Below are 17,583 nucleotides of genomic sequence, written 5' to 3' on the forward strand. Positions count from 1 at the left end.
TCACCTTGAATTGTAATAATCCCCACGTGTCAAGGGTGGGGCCAGGGGGAGGTAATTGAATCATGTGGGCTGATTCCCCCATGCTGTTCTTGTGGTAGTGAACAAGTCTCATGAGATCTGATGGTTTTATAAATGTGAGTTTCCCTACACAAGCTCTCTTGCCTGCCACCATGTAAGATGTGCCTTTGCTTCTCATTCACCTCCTGCCATGATTGTGAGGTGTCCTCAGCCATGTGGAACTATGTCAATTAAACATCTTTCCTTTATAAATTACCCAGTCTCAGGTATGTCTTTATTAGCAGTGTGAGAACAGACTAATGCAGCCCATATCATCCTTCATGTGTCTTGTCTCCTTGGAGATTTACATGCTGATTGATCCTTATTTTATTTGTAACAGAGACCTTAAACTAACTTTTAAGGGAGTTTAAACCAAAATAAGTAATCTGACTGGGATTGTGTTGAGAATTTTCACTTACACAAACTCATTTTTGTTGCCCCAAAAAAGCACTTCCAAATTTTATATTATTTTTCTTTTCTTTTATTTTTTTGAGATGGAGTTTTGCTCTGTCATCCAGTCTGGAGTGCAGTGGCACAATCTCGGCTCACTGCAGCCTCCACCTCCCAGGTTCAAGCGATTCTCCTGCCTCAATCTCCCGAGTAGCTGGGATTACAGGTGAGTGCCACCACACCCGGCTAATTTTTGTATTTTTAGTAGAGACAGGGTTTTGCTATGTTGGCCAGGCTGGTCTCAAACTCCTGGCTTCAAGTGATCCACCTGCCTTGGTTTCCCAAAGTGCTGGGATTGCAGGCGTGAGCCACTGTGCCCAGTCTACCATTATTTTAAAATTTAAATTGGCTTTAGAGGGAAGTCTTCAGGGCAAACATAGTCACAGTCCCTCATAAACAATTCTGTTGGGAAATCCTCTAACTTTTATAAGATAAATTAATCTGTTTTTATTTTTAATTTGAAAAGATATTTATTAAACACAATATGTTAATTGAATTCAGTTCTATTAGCTTTTTCCCTCTGCTGTTCTTTCCTAGACAGTTTCTTTCTTTCTTTCTTTCTTTTCTTTTCTTTTCTTTTCTTTTTTTTTGAGACAGAGTTTCACTCTTGGTGCCAGGCTGAAGTGCAGTGGCATGATCTCGGCTCACCACAACCTCCATCTCCTGCATTCAAGCGATTCTCCTGCCTCAGCCTCTCGAGTAGCTGAGATTACAGGCATGTACCATCAGGCCCAGCTAATTTTGTATTTTTAGTAGAGACGGGGTTTCTCCATGTTGGTCAGGCTGGTCGTGAACTCCCAGACTCAATCGATCAGCCCGCCTCGGCCTCCCAAAGTGCTGGGATTACAGGCATGAGCCACCGTGCCCGGCCCTTTCCTAGACAGTTTCTAGCGTGTCCGTGTATTATAGCTGCAGTGCAGAGGAGCAGGTGTGGTTCTTGGATATACTCCTCAAACAGAATCAGATAGAGCCTGTGTGTACAGAGAATATCTGAGAGCTTTGTGCATTGCCACATTAGTCAGTAATTTCCTCTGCAAAAGGCAGTCATGTCTAGCTGAAAAACCTAAGCAGTCCTTGTCAGACCTCAAACGATATGGGACCTGCGTGGTCATTAGCAGAGAGCAACGGAGTCACTTAGAGACAGAGACGCTGGGTGAGAACTGGGCTCACTCACTAGATAAATCACTTATGCGTGCACATCTGCCTTGCGGAGCAATTCAAAATTGTGTTTCAGAAAAATGACAAATTATTACACTCAGGGAAGTTCCAAACACAGTGTTAAGTTCCGTGTACTCAACTGGGTGTGGTGGCTCACTCCTGTAATCCAAGCACTTTGGGAGCCTGAGGTGGGAGGATCCCTTGAGCCCAGGAGTTTGAAACCAGCCTGGGCAATATAGGGATACCTCTATTCTACAAAAATGAAAATAAAAATAAATTAGCCAGGTGTAGTGACGCACGCCTGTGGTCTCAGTTAGTTGGGAGGCTGAGGTGGGAGGATCACTTGGGCCTGGGAAGTTAAGGCTGCAATGAGCTGTGACATAGTCACTCTACTCCAGCCTGGGCCTCAGAGCAAGACTCTGTCTCAAAAAGAAAAATGAAAAACCCTATGTAGTGAGAACCTCACTGATTACTGGGGTTTGCCATGTTCTACAAAATTCTCTTTAGCCACAGCAGCTGGCTGTGAGATTGGATTGTTTGATTCTTACTGCTGGTGAAGTTATTCCCGGTTTCTCTATCCTTCCCTGACAGAGGAGGAGGGAGGGGGATCAGAGGCTTTCTTCCTTGTACGATAATAGGATCAATATTAGTTCTCCTTTTCACCCAAAATGTGTTGTAAACTGAAATCTGGGTGGCAGATAAAGGTGGTGGAGATCTTTGGATGTGGTCGTCTCTACCTTCACCTTGTTGATGTCATCGTGAACAGACGCTTAGAAGCACTACGTGCTCCCAAATGAAGCTGTGATTCTGCAGGAGTTCAAACACAACAGGATGCTGGGCTCGTAGGCCGGTAGCTGTCCGGCAGGAAAGCTGTGCTTTCCCAGCTGTGGTGGGTGGGTTCCAGTTTTGGCCAATTCTCCCTAGTTCATTAACCATCAGAGCCTTACAGATGACCCTCATGCTCATCGTAGCATCATCTGTAAGGCTCTGAAAGCATTCCGAATACCAGACCCGCCTGCTGGGGACCCCAATCTCTGAGTGGTGCACAGTTCATCTGAGCCTCAGGATAGCCCTGTGAGGCAGGGGTGGCTGGCGTTTCACGCCCTTTGTGTCACTGAAGGGTCAGCCCTTTGTGAAGGAAGGAGAGGGTTTGTGGCCAAATCTGATTCTTTCACTTAATAGCACAGAGACTTTGGACAAGTTCTCTGGGCCACAGTCTCCATCTTCAGAATGTAAAATATAATAACCTTGAGATCTAATTGTGGCAATTAAGTGAGATGATGCTGGCGCAGCCCCTGCCATGATTCCTGGTGCATCAGCATCCCAGGAAGTGAAAGAGTTTGCTCGTGGACACACACTATGAAGAACTTAGTCACGGGTGTTCTGGGGCCCGGGACAGGATGCTTTCTGCTCTACCATGTGGTTTCTCCAGGGTGGAAACTGCTGTTGCATTTTCACTTTGTTGGAGCATTGGTCCAGTTAAGAGATGAGGACTTTTAATTTCAATCTTAACTTTTTTTTTAACATTTAAATGCTAGCTTTTTTCGGTAAGATAATGTCTGACAGAAGCAGGATTTCTGGATTAAAGGAAAAATGAATTTGTGATTGTAATAAGGATTGCCAAATTGTTTCTCTAGGGCTCTACCCGCTCCCAAAACCAGGCATGGAGGAAAGTGGCCATCAGCCTTGCCGAATGGAGTGTGCTGCCACACTTACAGACTCCTGCAATGAGATGGGTAAGAAGTTGCATGTCGGTGCAGCTGTTATGAATGAAATTGAGCATCTTTTCATGTATCCAAGAGCCATTTGTAATTTTTATGTATGTGTGTGTGTGTGTGTGATCTATTTGTGTCCTTGCTTGTTTTTCTCCTGGGTTTGTTCTTGCTCTTTTCAATTTTGAGTAGCTCTTTGTGTATTTGACCAATCATCCATGTGTCTTTTTTATGAGTGGCAAACAGTTTTTCAGCTCTATCATTCGTCTGTCTTTTGACTTTGCCTCTGTTGGTGGTGGTGGTGTTAGTTGCTGGTGTGTGTTTGTGTGTGTGTGTGTTGTTAGTTTTACCGTGCACAAGTTTGTTTTATTTACTGAGGATTTCTTACGACGAGAAGTGAGTGGGACCACAGCCCCTCTTTTGGGAATCTGGCGTGGGCTTTGCTGCCAGGAGGCCATCAGAGCTGCTGCTGATGTTCATTTCCACTGGAATTTTGCTCATCTTGAAGGTTCCCATCTTTGCACTCCTCATATTTACATTTTTATGCTAATTGAAATCACTTTGCAGTTCATCATCTATATGCTCCCTGGCGGTGTTTGCTTCTTTTTAAGTTCTGGCTTTGTCCATCCACTGAGGTCATTGACTGGGGGAGTGCAGAGGCCTGGCCTGGACATTAGTGTTGGCCACAACACCCAGCTTAGCACAGGGAGGTTACTGCGGGTTCAGTGCGAAATCCAGGACTGGTGGTCCCCAGGCCCTAGCAAGCCACGGAGGAGTTTGGGATGTTTCAAGGGGCTAACTGAAAGCTCCCTCTCCCTTTTAGCCATGACACCCACTCTGAAACGGTTCCCAGGTTGTGTCTCTTGGTGGGACCAGGTTCCAGGGACGGCTCTTGATCGAACGACTCTTAAGCTCTCCTCTACCCCTGCTAAGGTCTCCCAGACCCATTCCACCCCACCGAGGGAGAATGGAATTGGCTCCCCAGGACCCTCCCTCATCCTCTTCCCTGTCCCAAGCTCAGAGTTTGAAGGCAGTGGGGCCGAAGGAAGAGGAACGGAGACAAGCCAGGAGTTGAAGAAGCCATTGGTTTAATGGGGTGAGGAGGTAGGGAAGGATTCGGTGGCAGGAAGGCGAGTCTTGTGGCTCCTCTTTCTGCCCTGGCAGGGGTTGATGTGTGGGAGAGGAGCCCTGAACGCTCTCTTCTCAGGCATGGGGTCAACAGGGAGAAGACTGGAGAGGAGGAATGCATGAACTTTGCCTCTTGCTGTAGGGAGGGAGGAAGGAGACGCTGAATACAGGGAGGAACATTAGCCGCCTTGTATCTGGGAAGGTTGGACAATAGCGCACTTCCGTGGGTACAGACAGAGGAGGAGGGAGCCGGGATCTAAGGCCGGAAGAGATCAGAGGGGCTCAGCAGTGCAGCAACCTGTAAAACTGACTGATTCCAAAACACCCAAACCAGCAGACGGCACCCTCGCCCTCCCCTCGCCCTCCCCTCGCCCTCCCCTCGCCCTCCCCTCGCCCTCCCCTCGCCCTCCCCTCGCCCTCCCCTCGCCCTCCCCTCGCCCTCCCCTCGCCCTCCCCTCGCCCTCCCCTCGCCCTCTGTCCTGGAGGGCTGCTCTCCCGTCCGGCCTCTGCCTCTACTTTTTCCTCCCAATCTGCGCCATCAGATGGGCGTTGGCGGCCGCCTGGGCGCGCAGGTTCTTGGCCTTGGCGATGTTGAAGAGCAGGTTCATGATGTTGGTGGGGACGTCGAGGGACAGGGTGAACTTGGTGCGCTGGGGACTCTTGGCTGTGTCCTGGCGTGGCTTTCCCCTGGGCTGTGCTTGGGACACGTATTTGTACCGGGTGCCTCCAGCTCCACCCCTGGCCCCAGAGACGGGGAAAGCCCTTTTCTCTTTGCCCTCGTCCTCCTCTCCCGAGGAGGCGTTTCCGCCTGGCGGGTGGTGGAAGCTCCTCTTGCTCAGCAGGGACGTATCCTCCCCCTGGCCCTTCTCAGCCTCAGACACGGCGGCGTTGAGGCAGCTGAAGATGGGCTTGGCCTTGTAGAACTTGTGCGGGAGGCCTGTCCTGGGGCCCCCCAGGAGCAGCAGCAGGAGCAGCAGGAAGTGGACCGGCCTCGGCATCTCTCCCTGCAGCAGAAAACAGGGATGTGGGCAGAGGCATGGGAGGGGCTTGGCGACCTGGAGGACCTGGATGAAAATCTACTAGGGTGGTGTTAATATTCCACTGCAAAGGTTCTCCAAGCATGACCCGCAGACCAGCAGCACCAGCCCCGCCCGGGACTTTGTTAGAAATGCAAGTAATTCTCAGGTCTTTTTCCAGAACGAGTAAATCAAAAGCTCTGGGGCCCAGCCGCCTGTGCTGTAACAAACCCTGCAGATGATCCCAGTGATCACTAAAGTGTGAGAACCATGACCTCATTAGTATTTATGGGTTTTATTTAATTCAGATTTGCAGGCAGCCTCTGCCCCTGTAAAGCGAATAACTAATATACTAAGTAAGCACCTAGCAGCCTACCGTGGTTGATTTTAACGGTGAGTGAATTTTTTGTTCCTTCATCATTGTCAAGGCTGACTGAGTATATCCCTGTTGCTTAAAGACCATGGCTGGGCATCTAGTCAGTGTTTCCAAGGCAGATCTTTATGGCTGGTTTCTCGCTAGGCTATCCTAGTTTCTTGAGAACAATCAGATTTGTTATTAATAACTAGGTTGGTTCTACTGTAGACTTTATGAATTTATGAAGTCAAATTATGGTTTTACTGTAGACTTTATGAATTTATACTTGGTCTTTTTGTCAGACCAAGTATCATCCAGGGAGCGCCAACGTCCTCCAACCACAGGACTTCAATGCCAACACTATCTGTGGTCTCTAAGACGTGTGGGATCCTGGTTATCAGTCAGACAGAGTCAGGGTGATTGTCCAGGGCAAGAAAGAGACACTGAGAACTCTGAAAGGATCCTAGTCTATAGGGACCAGTTGAATCCATTCTCTTATTTAAAAAAAGAAAAATAAAAACTGGCCAGGCACAGTGGCTCACACCTGTAATCCTAGCACTGTGGGAGGCCGAGGTGGGAGGATTGTTTGAACCCAGGAGTTCAAGAGCAGCCTGGGCAACATAGTAAGACCTTATCTTTACAAAAAAAAAAAGAAATTATGTGGGCGTGGTGGTGTGCACCGGTGTTCCCAGGTACTCAGGAGGCTGAGGCAGGAGGAGGCTGAGGCAGGAGGAGGCTGAGGCAGGAGGAGGCTGAGGCAGGAGCATCGCTTGAGCTCCAGAGGTCGAGGCTACAGTGAGCTGTGATTGTGCCACTGCCTCCATCCTGGACAACAGAGCAAAACCCAGTCTCAAAAAAAGGAAAGAAAAAAAACCCACTAAGCGTTAGCGTATAGAATGTTGTGGCAATAAAAACATCCAACTCGATGACCCTCATGTTACTTGGACTGTTCAGGCTTTAAGCATCATATGCACTTGCTGGTTCACCGATGAACAGTGTTAAACAAGACATCGAACTGCCATCGCCATCAGGGGAGAAGGGCTTGTGCTGAGCCACCGCCACCGTCCCTCTGGGGCTCCCTTCACAGTAGCAGCATGCAGCTGTGCCAGAGGCCGTCAGAGTTCAGGTTGCCCATGGCCACTGTTCCTTAGGATATTGTGAAGTGGGCAGAGTTGACTTCCTGTGCCCTGAGATCAAACCCACTCTGCAGCCAGTCCTTCTTGCCTGGTCTGCGGGCACACATTCTCTCCAGCCCTGCAATAAGGACATCACGTTTATTTGTTCATTGTTGTCCTTCATCATGCACGAGGACGAAACAGTGAGGTGCATATGTCAGGAGTTTTGTCTCAACTCCTTCTAGAGAGAGCACGGCTGCCGTCTGCGGGCCCCGGCTCACACCCCGACATGCCTGTTCTGTCATTGCGGTGTGAGGATGGACCATCCCCTGGGCTCTCCTGTGAGACACAAGCAGTGAAAGGCTCTGCTGTTCACCTTTGGGGGCTTTACCTGAACTTGAAGGTCACTTTATTACCAAAGGCAAACTCGGCTTTCACAAAAGCAAGCAAGAAACATGTGGTTCACTATCAACATGGGAGAATTCTTTTCTTGTGTTAGTTTTTTAAAAATAAATAAGAACAATTGGGTAAGTAAATCACCCGGCGATTCACCTGGGCCTTCAGCAGCGTGAGGCTGGCATTGGGTCATTTTGTTCTTTGCGGTGACAGTGCAGAGCAGGGCCAGGCAGGGCTGGCAGTCGGGGCTCAAGCTCCAGCCTCTGCTCTGCAGTTCTTCGTCAGTGTGGCGTTGACGAGGCCGTTTCCCACACGTGAGTGCAGTGGACCCAACCCAAGCCCATCCAGATAGCCTTAGGCTGTGAGGGATGGACAGAACCAGCGCTGACCCTTAAAAAAGGGAGCCTGGGTCTCTTTCTAAAGGAGGATCCTGTAAATCCCTGCTGCTTCACTTACCCTGGAAACAGACACACACACATGACACATAGGAACATAGAAATGCACACATACATACGCACATACTCATAAACATGTACACATATACACATACATATGCACCCAAATACAGATACACACATATATACATGCACACATGTGCACACACATACACACCTCACATGTACATACATACCCATATAGACATATGGACACACATATATACATGCACATACATGCACACACGCACCTCACACGTACATACGATACACACATACATATAGACACATGCATATTTACATATGCACACATATGTACACACATGCACACCTCACATGCACGTACATACACATACATATACATATATGCATGCACACCTATGCACACACACATACATACCTCACATGTACATGCATACACACAAGCACACACGTGCACACACCTCACATGTACATACATACACATACATATAGATACATGCACACACATATACGTGCACACATATGCCCACATATACATACCTCACATGTACACACACACACATGCATACACCCCTTACACATATACACATGCACACACATGCACACACATATACACACATGGATAAATATATACCCGGCACATTTCCTGTCAAAGCCTGTTGCTTCCCTTGGCTCTCCACATTGCAGCTGTTGCCTTTCTTTCCTTTAATCTTTTTTCTAAGAAATCAGGTTTTGTTTTGTTTGTTCAATTTATTTTGCATTACAAAAATTTGGAGCTTATTTTATGCAATAATATTTTTCATAATTTATGAAAAAACACATGATCCTTGCTTTAAATGGTCCAAACCTATGAACTGCCAGATCTGGGCATATTGCCTGGTGCAGCGAGAACAGCACAGGCTTTGCAGTTAGACAGACACAGTCTCGAATCCCTTCTTCATTCTTACTTGCCTGAGGGCTTGGGCCGATAACCTCTGTGAATTTCAGTTTCCTTCTCTGATAAATGGGATGGCAATAACCACCTCCTAAAGGTTAAGTGAAGGATTAGATGAGAAACGTCAATGTGTGTGTGAAAGCTCCTGGTCTAAGCAGATGCTTAATCAAGGCTGATCCACACCTGAATAATCTCCATGTCTTCTTAGGAGAAGATCTGGTCTGCACACAACCTTTTCAGAAATGCATTTTACACACACAGATGTGCATACACAGTACACATATGTACAGAGAGGCCAGGAAATCTGAGCAAGGATTTGATCCTGCAGACCAGTGTCCTTTTTGTATCGTGTCTCTGGCTTGTAGCTTTTGGCTCCATGCTACCCTCTCCACCCTGACCCATACAGGCTCCTTTTGCTCTTAGTCTAAGTAAGTGGTTCTCAACTTTCAGGTGCTTTGGACTCATGTGAAGGAGCAGTTCAAACACAGCCTGTGGGGCCTGTCCCAAGAGTTTCTGAGCCACTAGGTCTGGGATGCTCCTGAGAACATGCATTTCTAGCACAGTCCCATGTGGTGCTGATGCTGAGGTCTGAGGACCACACTCTGAGAACCTCTGCTCTGCATGCTCCGACCCGACTCTGGACTCCTTAGAACTGTACACTGGAGTTCCAGGGGTGCACTAACCATCCCTGTGGAAAACGGGCTTTTCTTTCCTTAAATATTGCATTCAATAACCAGACCTTCAGTTTTCTCATTTATAGAGGACCTAATGAGTTGTTTTTCATAAATAGAGTACGAAGCGTGGTTTTAGCTGCCTTGCACCTTGAAGGCATCTTAAAGCTTGGAAATTATTTCGAATGGCTTGCTAACCCTGAAAGGGTTTAAAAAAACAGAAACCAATTTGGAAAGGGTTAATACTGGTGGGAAAGTGGTAGAGAAACTTTGTCTCTCTGTCCCTTTGTTCCTTCATCCCTTCGTTTCTTTCACCACCAGACTCAGTCCTGTCCCTCCCACTCACTAGCTCGTGCCTAACCACCTAGGGCCTCAGTATTTTCCTCTGTGAGAGCAGGGGATTGAGTTCGAGAATCTTTGTTCTGATTTCTTTCTTTTTCTACTTCTGAAAGCCAGAGGTCCCTCTATGAAAAGCACTGGGAGAACGAAATGATTTCTTGATTTTCACCAAATGAAAGGTGCCTGGACTCTGGGTGGGTGTAAGCTAAAATAGAGGGTGCTGACCAGGCCCGGTTTCTCATACCTGTAATCCCAGCACTTTGGGAGGCTGAGGCAGGTGGATCACCTGAGGTCAGGAGTTTGAGACCAGCCTGGCCAACATAGTGAAACTATGTTTCTACTAAAAAATACAAAAATTAGCCAGGCATGGTGGCACACACCTGTAATCCCAGGTACCCAGAAGGCTGAGGCAGGAGAATTGCTTGAACCTGGGAGGTGGAGGTTGCAGTGAGCCAAGATCATGCCACTGCACTCCAGCCTGGGTGACAAAGTGAGACTCTGTCTCAAAAAAAAAAAAAAAAAAAAAAAAAGGAGGGCATCGAGATGCGGCCCTGGAGCTACCCTCAGGCCTCCCCCTGTGGGTTCCACGTGGCTCTCTCCCCACTGCCCCACCACCCTATTTGTTTGTTTTACTTCCTCACTTGAACCCTGCACCCCAGCCCAGGGAACCCCTCCCTGCTCCTCTCTATTTCCTTCCCAGGGCAGCGTTCTGCATTTGCCCTCAAACACCTGGAACTTTGCACAATAATTGCAAATATTACTGAGAACTCAGAATACTTTCTGAGTCCAAGCCCATCTTGGGGCTCTGCCCACACGGGCTGGCCCTTTAGTGTAAATCAACACTTGAGTTTACCTGTCTATCCCCACCCCTTAAAGACACTTGGGTGTTATATTTCTTTGGTATCTCCATTTCTACTCAATATGCCAAGCCTTTCACTGTGCAGAGATATTCCCTCTGGGTCATTTGGCTCTCAGCAGAGTGACTCAGGATGCTTGGAAAAGCCTGACATGGCCAATAGTGCCTTATACTAAATCATATTCTCAATCAATATTTGTTGAATGAATTGAAATTCAGATTAGTATTCAGGCACTTAATTAAATCAATTTATTTTCCAAGGCAAAACAACCTCCTAAAATTCTTTCATGGATGTACATTCTCTCTGCAAATCATGTTGTTACATATCATAGAGGAAAAAATCTTTTATATGGCATACTTTTTTTTTGTTATGAAATCATACATGTATACTTAGAGTCACTTGAAAGTTGAGGGCTTCTGAACATGAAACAGTTCGTGTCCAAGTAACTTTCTGCAGTTTTCCTGTGAAAAAGTTTAGGTTTTCCCTTGCAATGGGCTAACCAGCTGGATGTGCCGCCTGGAAGTGCTACCTGTCTCATCTCAGTTGCAAAACCAAGGCACTGGGGAGAGGAAGTGAGATCCCTTTTAACTCTACATTTACTTTTCTCCACATTTTTGGGGTCAATTTGTAAATATTGGGCCTGTGCCTTTTTAAAACATGCATTACCTTCTTATTTTTCAAATCCCAAGTCTACCGTCGGAGAAGAAGACTGTATTCACGGACAGGGTGCTGAAAGTGTGGAAAGATCTGTAAAAGTGTCGGGGAGCAAGTGTCCTGCGTGGCACTCTGTTCTCGGTGCATCTGAAGGTAGCAGACCTTCCTCTCTCTGCAAACCCTCAGCTCCAGCCTGAACAGGGTTGTGAGGGTATTGGAAGGTGTCCCCTCACCATCAGCAATGATGCAAAGTTACACAACAAAGGAACCTTCCAGAACTGTGAATTGGACATGATAGGAATGCCCGGTGCTGAGCTTAATTCTAGATCATTTAAAATGTGAGGGTTCTTTGCAACCCTGGATATTTTCACCATCAAAGTGTGTGAGTGGCGGGGGGCTGGAAGGTAGATTCAGATTTCTTTCTGGGACTTTTCTTTTTAGGATCTGTTTAGATTTGTTTAGTGTTTATAGGATAAAAGAAAAGGAACTCTCCTCAAAGAAAAGACACTCTTTACTTCCCACATAAAGTCTAATTTTGCAAGTTTCTCCTTTTACATTCCTTGGACTCTTCTGCCATACCCTTGGTGAAACAATATGAAAATTTAAGATTTATCTGCAGCCTGCCACAAAAATAACTGAGCACTATCTAGTTATTAATACATTTGAGGGGCAAAGCTCTACACCTGTATTTTTCTCTGAGTGCCTGAAACTCAACCATTTCTTTGGGCTGTGGTGAGAGTAGCACTTGTCTAGGGTGCTGTAAAGAAACACAGTTACTTCTGGGAGCTGTGGCAGAGGCAAGCACTGAAACATGAGGGAGCTGGGTCAGTCCCCAATTCCCAGCACCTCGTAGGGAGAGGACAGGGCATGAAGCAGCAAAGGCAGGAGGCAAACAGCACTGATCACACAGCTCTGCCAAGTGCAGAGCTATTCCTGTGGGCTCCGTTTGTCTGCAAACATTGATAAGAAGTTAAACTAAAACTAGACCACTTAAAACATTTAAAAAATCTTACATTTGTTATTTTTTGGTAGGTGGCTATGCTTGGGAAGGAAATTGCAAACAGGAGTTTTCGTTCAGAAAACGTGAACATCAAACATCCATCTCCCCTTCACAGGTAGCAGTTAGCCATTGTAGATATCTGCACACACCCCCATAATGTGCCTAGTGTGGCAAAGGACTCTGGGCTTTGATGGCCAAGGACCTGGCGGGGAAAACTCCCTCACCTCTGACTTTTCTTGGGTGAATCACTTAATCTGTGTTTCGCTTGCTGCATCCTAGGAAGGAGACATTACCTGCTTCTCAGGTGTGCCCGAGAATGACGGGAGATGGCGCAGGCGAAGGTCTCTGGTACAGGTAAACAGTAAGTGCAGGTGTCCTCGCTGCTCTGCAGGTGCTGTAGAGTCATGTCCTGTGGCTCCCATTTGCCCTGGCATCCCTACCCCATCCCCAGTTTGTAAACTGTCTCCAAGGACTGACCTTCCTGTGCATAACTGAACTCTGTTCAGAGAAAATAGATTTGTGTGAACACGTTCTGCCTCTGATCTAACACCTTTGGAAAGCAGGTCTTTCTATACCAACATGGGAATGGGATTGTGCCTCCCTGAGAAACTTCCCCTGGTCCCTTTGGGGCTGATCTCTGCTGATTGAGTGGGGGGCGTTCTGCATCGCTCTCTTGGGCTTCCATCCAGGGGCGCTAGCAGCTCTCATCTCTCGCGCCTGTCCAGTGCACGGCACCTCCTGCTTAATTTAGGGCAGATCCATTTACCCTTCATAAGTCAGTCCCGACCACAAGCTTACCTGAGAGTGGACTTCCCTCCGCAGCGAAACGCTCAGGGAGGCCGGCGCAGCTTCAGGGCCAGGAGGACGGCCCCATGCACATCCCCCTGAACTTCTGGCTGCTCCGGGGTCTCGGCTCCTGCTTCTCCGGTATTGCTCCTAAGTGGGCTGTGATATTCCCTCTCTATGGAAACGGTCCCCTCCCCTGTGTGTATATAAAAGTGACAGATCACAGGGTGGATCGTAATTCCAGACGTGGTGTCTACGCTGGGATGAGATTTCATTTAAAATACAACCAGAACCAGCCGTCCACGTCATGCAGATGACAGGTGCTCCAACCTCGACCCCTCCCACCTCTGCTTCCCACCCCGCCCTCCTACCTCCCCCCCCCGCCCTCCTACCCCCACCCCCGCAACTGCTCTTGCATCCTAGCAACTTGCTGCATTGATAAAAGCAAAGAACAAAAAAGAAGAAAAAAAAAAAAAAAAAGAAGAAATAAAAACTCAAAACAAAACAAAACAAAAACCCTGGTAAAGTGAGAAGCAGTGTCTTTGAGGAATTTTATTGCTGATCTTCATTCTAACTAATTACAGTTTCCTCTACATTCCCTTGCCCTAACTCTCCTTTTGGAAATCTAGAATCCGGACCTGCTTTGAAAGCAGAGAAGCGGTGTGAAATCCACCTGTTGCCCTGTTGTTTTGTGGGTTCTGACCGTGAAGCGTCATCTGGCTGCACACGTAGCCCCTTGTGCTTGCCACACACTCGGTGCCTGCTCCCCACGTCAAGTCCAATTTTGCGAGTTTCTCCTTTCACATTCCTTGGACTCTTCTGCCATACCCCCAGTGAAACAACACAAAAGTTTAAGATTTGTCTGCAGCCTGCCACGAAAACAACTGAGCACCATCTAGTTATTAATACATTTGAGGGGAAAGCTTTACACCCGTATTTTTCTCTGGATGCCTGAAACTCAGCTATTCCTTTGGGCTATGCCAGTAGGTCATCATACACCAGAGGTCTGGAGGTTTTAGTGGGAAACGGCTTGGATTTTACTCGTTTATGCATCCTATATTTATTGAGGACTTACTGTGTAGCGGGTATTGCCAGGACCCCCACGAGTTCAGAGAAAAGTAAGTTGTGGCCCCTGACCATACAGGGCACTCATGGTTTAGAATGGTAGGGGAGGTTGGGCACTGTGGCTCACGTCTATAATGATGTGCACTTCGGGAGGCTGAGGCGGGCAGATCATGAGGTAAGGAGTTGGAGACCAGCCTGGCCGACATGGCGAAACCCCGTCTCTACTAAAAATACAAGAAAATTTAGCCAGGCATGATGGTGGGTGCCTGTAATCCCAACTACTCGGGAGGCCAAGGCAAGAGAATCGCTTGAACCTGAGAGGCGGAGGTTGCAGTGAGCTGAGATCGTGCCATTGCACTCCAGACTGGGTGACAGAGCGAGACTCCATCTCAAAAAAAAAAAAAAAAAAAAAAAAAAAAAAAAAAGAAGGAAAGAAAGAAAGAAAGAAACATGCTACAGAAAGGAGCAGTCCTGTCCACTCAAGACAGGAAAGGAGAGAGAAGAGCAAGAGGGGTTTCAGATAGAAAGGACGGATCCGCACAGACAGAGCCAGGGATGAGAGGAACGGGAGGGAAGGAGGGCGATGGGAGGGAGGTGTCGGTGGGTGTGGAGGCAGCTCTGCACTGAGGTGCTCCAAAGGCCTGCGGAATTGGGAGTTTATTCCATAGGTAATGTGGAGATGTGGGGGACTGCGGTCTCGTGACCCCTTATTCACAGATGAGGAAGCTGAGGCTGTGAAAAGTGACCTGCCGGGACCCCACAGGCCTAGGGTGGCAGAGTCAGGTGAGAACCAGGCCTGACGCTGGGCTCAGTGCTCCTTTCACTGGGCTGAGCTGATGACAAGGGGCCCGACAAGATCGGCTGGCTGTTCCTTGCCCTCCTCCCAGACGGCTGCTTCACTCTTGTGAAATTCCTACCGGTGAAGAGCTAAGAGGCCTTCTGAAATGACCAAATCTCTTTAAAGCCCATGAGCATGTGGAGGAACAAATGGAAAGCCACTGAGGGGAAGGACTTCAAGACCTTGTGCTCCCCATTTTAAGCCTCTTTGCAGAGATAGGCAATTGGACCTCCCTCCCTTCCTTCTTTCAGAGCTGCCTGGGCTGGGATTCTCTTGAGATTGGAGGCAAAATGAAACTGAATCTGTGTTTTAATTCAAATTCATTCACTCATTCATTCATTCGTTCATTCATTCATTTGTTCTGGTTTTTGTGAGAAGGTTTTTGTTGTTTTCCATTTCAGATAATGAGGCAGTAATGGAATTTATGCAGGTTGAGGGGTAGACAGAAACCTGAGCTTAACTCCCCTGTCTGCCTTATGGGCTCTGAGATGCCAGGGAGTCTTGTGAAGACACCAAACGTTGCTCTACTGGGGCAGGGTTTCCCATCCTCAGCACTGTTGACATTTTGGGCAAGGTAATTCCTTGTTGGCCCTTGGGGTCTGCCCTGAGCTCTGGAGGAATTTAGCAGCATCTCTGGCATCTACCCATTAGATGCCAGTAGCACTCCCCTCTTCATTTGTGACCATCAAAAATGTTTCCAGACGTGTCCTCTGGGGGCATGAGAACCACTTCCCTACAGTATGGGGTTTAGAAAAAGAGATGATGAACGCTGCTACCTTGTTTTCTCTCAACTTCCTAGAAATCCTCTTACCCTGAGGGCACCTCACTGGGACTGAAGAGTCTTGGTGTTGGTGGCTGTTCTTGGAGCCTGCCGTCCCCTCATCACACAGAGCAGGCTCATTGGCTCCCACTGGTCCATCCTGGGCGGGCTTTGGCATTGTCCAGTGACTTCTGCTAGCCTGGATGGAGTTCCACACACAATGCTTCATAGACGTGAGCCGCTGTAAGGGTACATACAGTTCAGGGTGTCGTTTTCTAGAAACTTCAAGAAACAGTACATTTGCTTTACAACTTGAATGCTGCATCTGGTGGGGGACTGAAGAGAGGCTTGGACAGCAAGAAGATGATTAGTAGCAAAACCTCTGGAGTATCATTTCTAGCAAACAATGATTCCCTCCCTCTCGCTGACGTGTGAGTGTGGTGTGTGGCTACACTTGCACTTCTCTCTGGCCTTGGTGAGCCATTGGTACCTTTCCTGGACTCGGCATAAGAATGTTGTTCAGGGATGTAAATGTCCTGTAGAGGGTACCTAGAGGGCCAGTGTGAGAAGAAAAAGCTGATCAGTTTCACAAGTGAATAGAAATGGCTCATATTTATAAAGCTTATTTCCCCAAAGTGCCCAAAGCACTTACACTTAATAACATACTTATTTCCTCAACATCTGAGCATGGCAGTAAACTAAAAAGATAGATGAGAGAATTAGCAAAGTGTGAGAAAGCTTGATTTATAGGAGAGAAGTTTTACCGAGGAAGAAGGAGGGTCAGTTTTCATTCCTGCCTGGGTTGCTAGCATAGCTAGTTGATTCTCACAGACACCCAAATTCTCTAGTCCTCTCTCTCCTGTTTTTTAAAATGTAGATTGGTGTGCCTTCCCTTTTTGTTTTTAATAAGGTTGATGTCAAGATAGCATTGCAAGAACTTGATAAAGTTGTATGTGAACACAGAATATTAGCGTCATCTTTCTTCCTCAGTTCTCCCTTATTTTCTCTGACTGATTTTTTGTTTGTGACTTCTCACTTTTAGCAGGGTGTGTGTTTACCTCCTATTGTGTTTGTGGATTGTCAATTTTTGTCTTGTAAGTCTGTCCAGTTTTGTTTTATATATTTGGAGTGTTGGGCATCTATAAATTGTTCATGTTATCATCTTGCTGTTAACCTCTTTATCCTAAATAATACTTCTCATAAAGTTGGCTTTACCTGATATCAAAATAGCTATCCCAGCTTTCCATTGGATAACTTTTGCTTGCTGTATTTTTCCAGTCTTTTCTGTTTCAGAATTACTTTGTAAGTGGTCTATATTTAAATTTTAAAAATTAAATCTAACAATCTTTGTGTTTTAACTAAGGACTTTAATAAACGAATGTAAAGATACTTGACTCCTGATGTATTGGAATTATTTTCTACCATCTTATGTTGTGATTTCTATTTGCTCAGTTTTATACCCCTTTTCTTCCATTTATTATTGTGTTTTCTTTTCTGCCATCTGCTGCATTGATCAAGTCTTCATTTTCATTCTCCCTGTATTTTACAATCTAGCCATATAAAGCTATTTAATATATAACTTTTCTTCTAAGCATTGTTTTAGCCACATGCTGCAAGTTTTAATGGGTTATATTTCCATTGTCATTCAGTTCAAGTATTTTTAGATGCTTTTCTGTGATGAGGGGTAGCCAACTATGTGACTCCAATATATGCCATATGGCATAAGGATTATTTTGAGCTGATGACAGTTTAGGAAAAGTAGATACTATTGATAAATAAGCTCTTATCCTTCCCATATTTGCTAAGGCAGGACATGCATTTGTAAAGGTGTCTGTGCTCCTCTCTACCAGGAAGAACAGACCTAATCCCCTGACAC

The 17,583-nt window shown here is 46.7% G+C and overlaps 1 protein-coding gene across 2 annotated transcripts; it reads right to left on the reverse strand.

Moving 5' to 3' along the window:
- Window positions 1-4,448: 4,448 nt before the first annotated feature.
- Window positions 4,449-5,550, reverse strand: LOC105494383 (urocortin 3). Of its 2 annotated transcripts, XM_011762756.2 has the most exons (2): window positions 5,022-5,545; window positions 4,449-4,761 (listed from the first exon to the last, which is right to left on the reverse strand). In XM_011762756.2, exons 1-2 carry the CDS (start codon window positions 5,501-5,503, stop codon window positions 4,593-4,595), a joined length of 651 nt encoding a protein of 216 aa, XP_011761058.2. In that variant the 5' UTR covers window positions 5,504-5,545; the 3' UTR covers window positions 4,449-4,592. The 2 variants fall into 2 exon arrangements, with proteins under 2 accessions (XP_011761058.2, XP_011761060.2); XM_011762758.3 differs by lacking the exon at window positions 4,449-4,761 and having other exon boundaries at window positions 4,961-5,550.
- Window positions 5,551-17,583: the final 12,033 nt, after the last annotated feature.

Source organism: Macaca nemestrina, chromosome 9 (genome assembly GCF_043159975.1).
Source record: "Macaca nemestrina isolate mMacNem1 chromosome 9, mMacNem.hap1, whole genome shotgun sequence".
Lineage (NCBI taxonomy): Eukaryota > Metazoa > Chordata > Mammalia > Primates > Cercopithecidae > Macaca > Macaca nemestrina.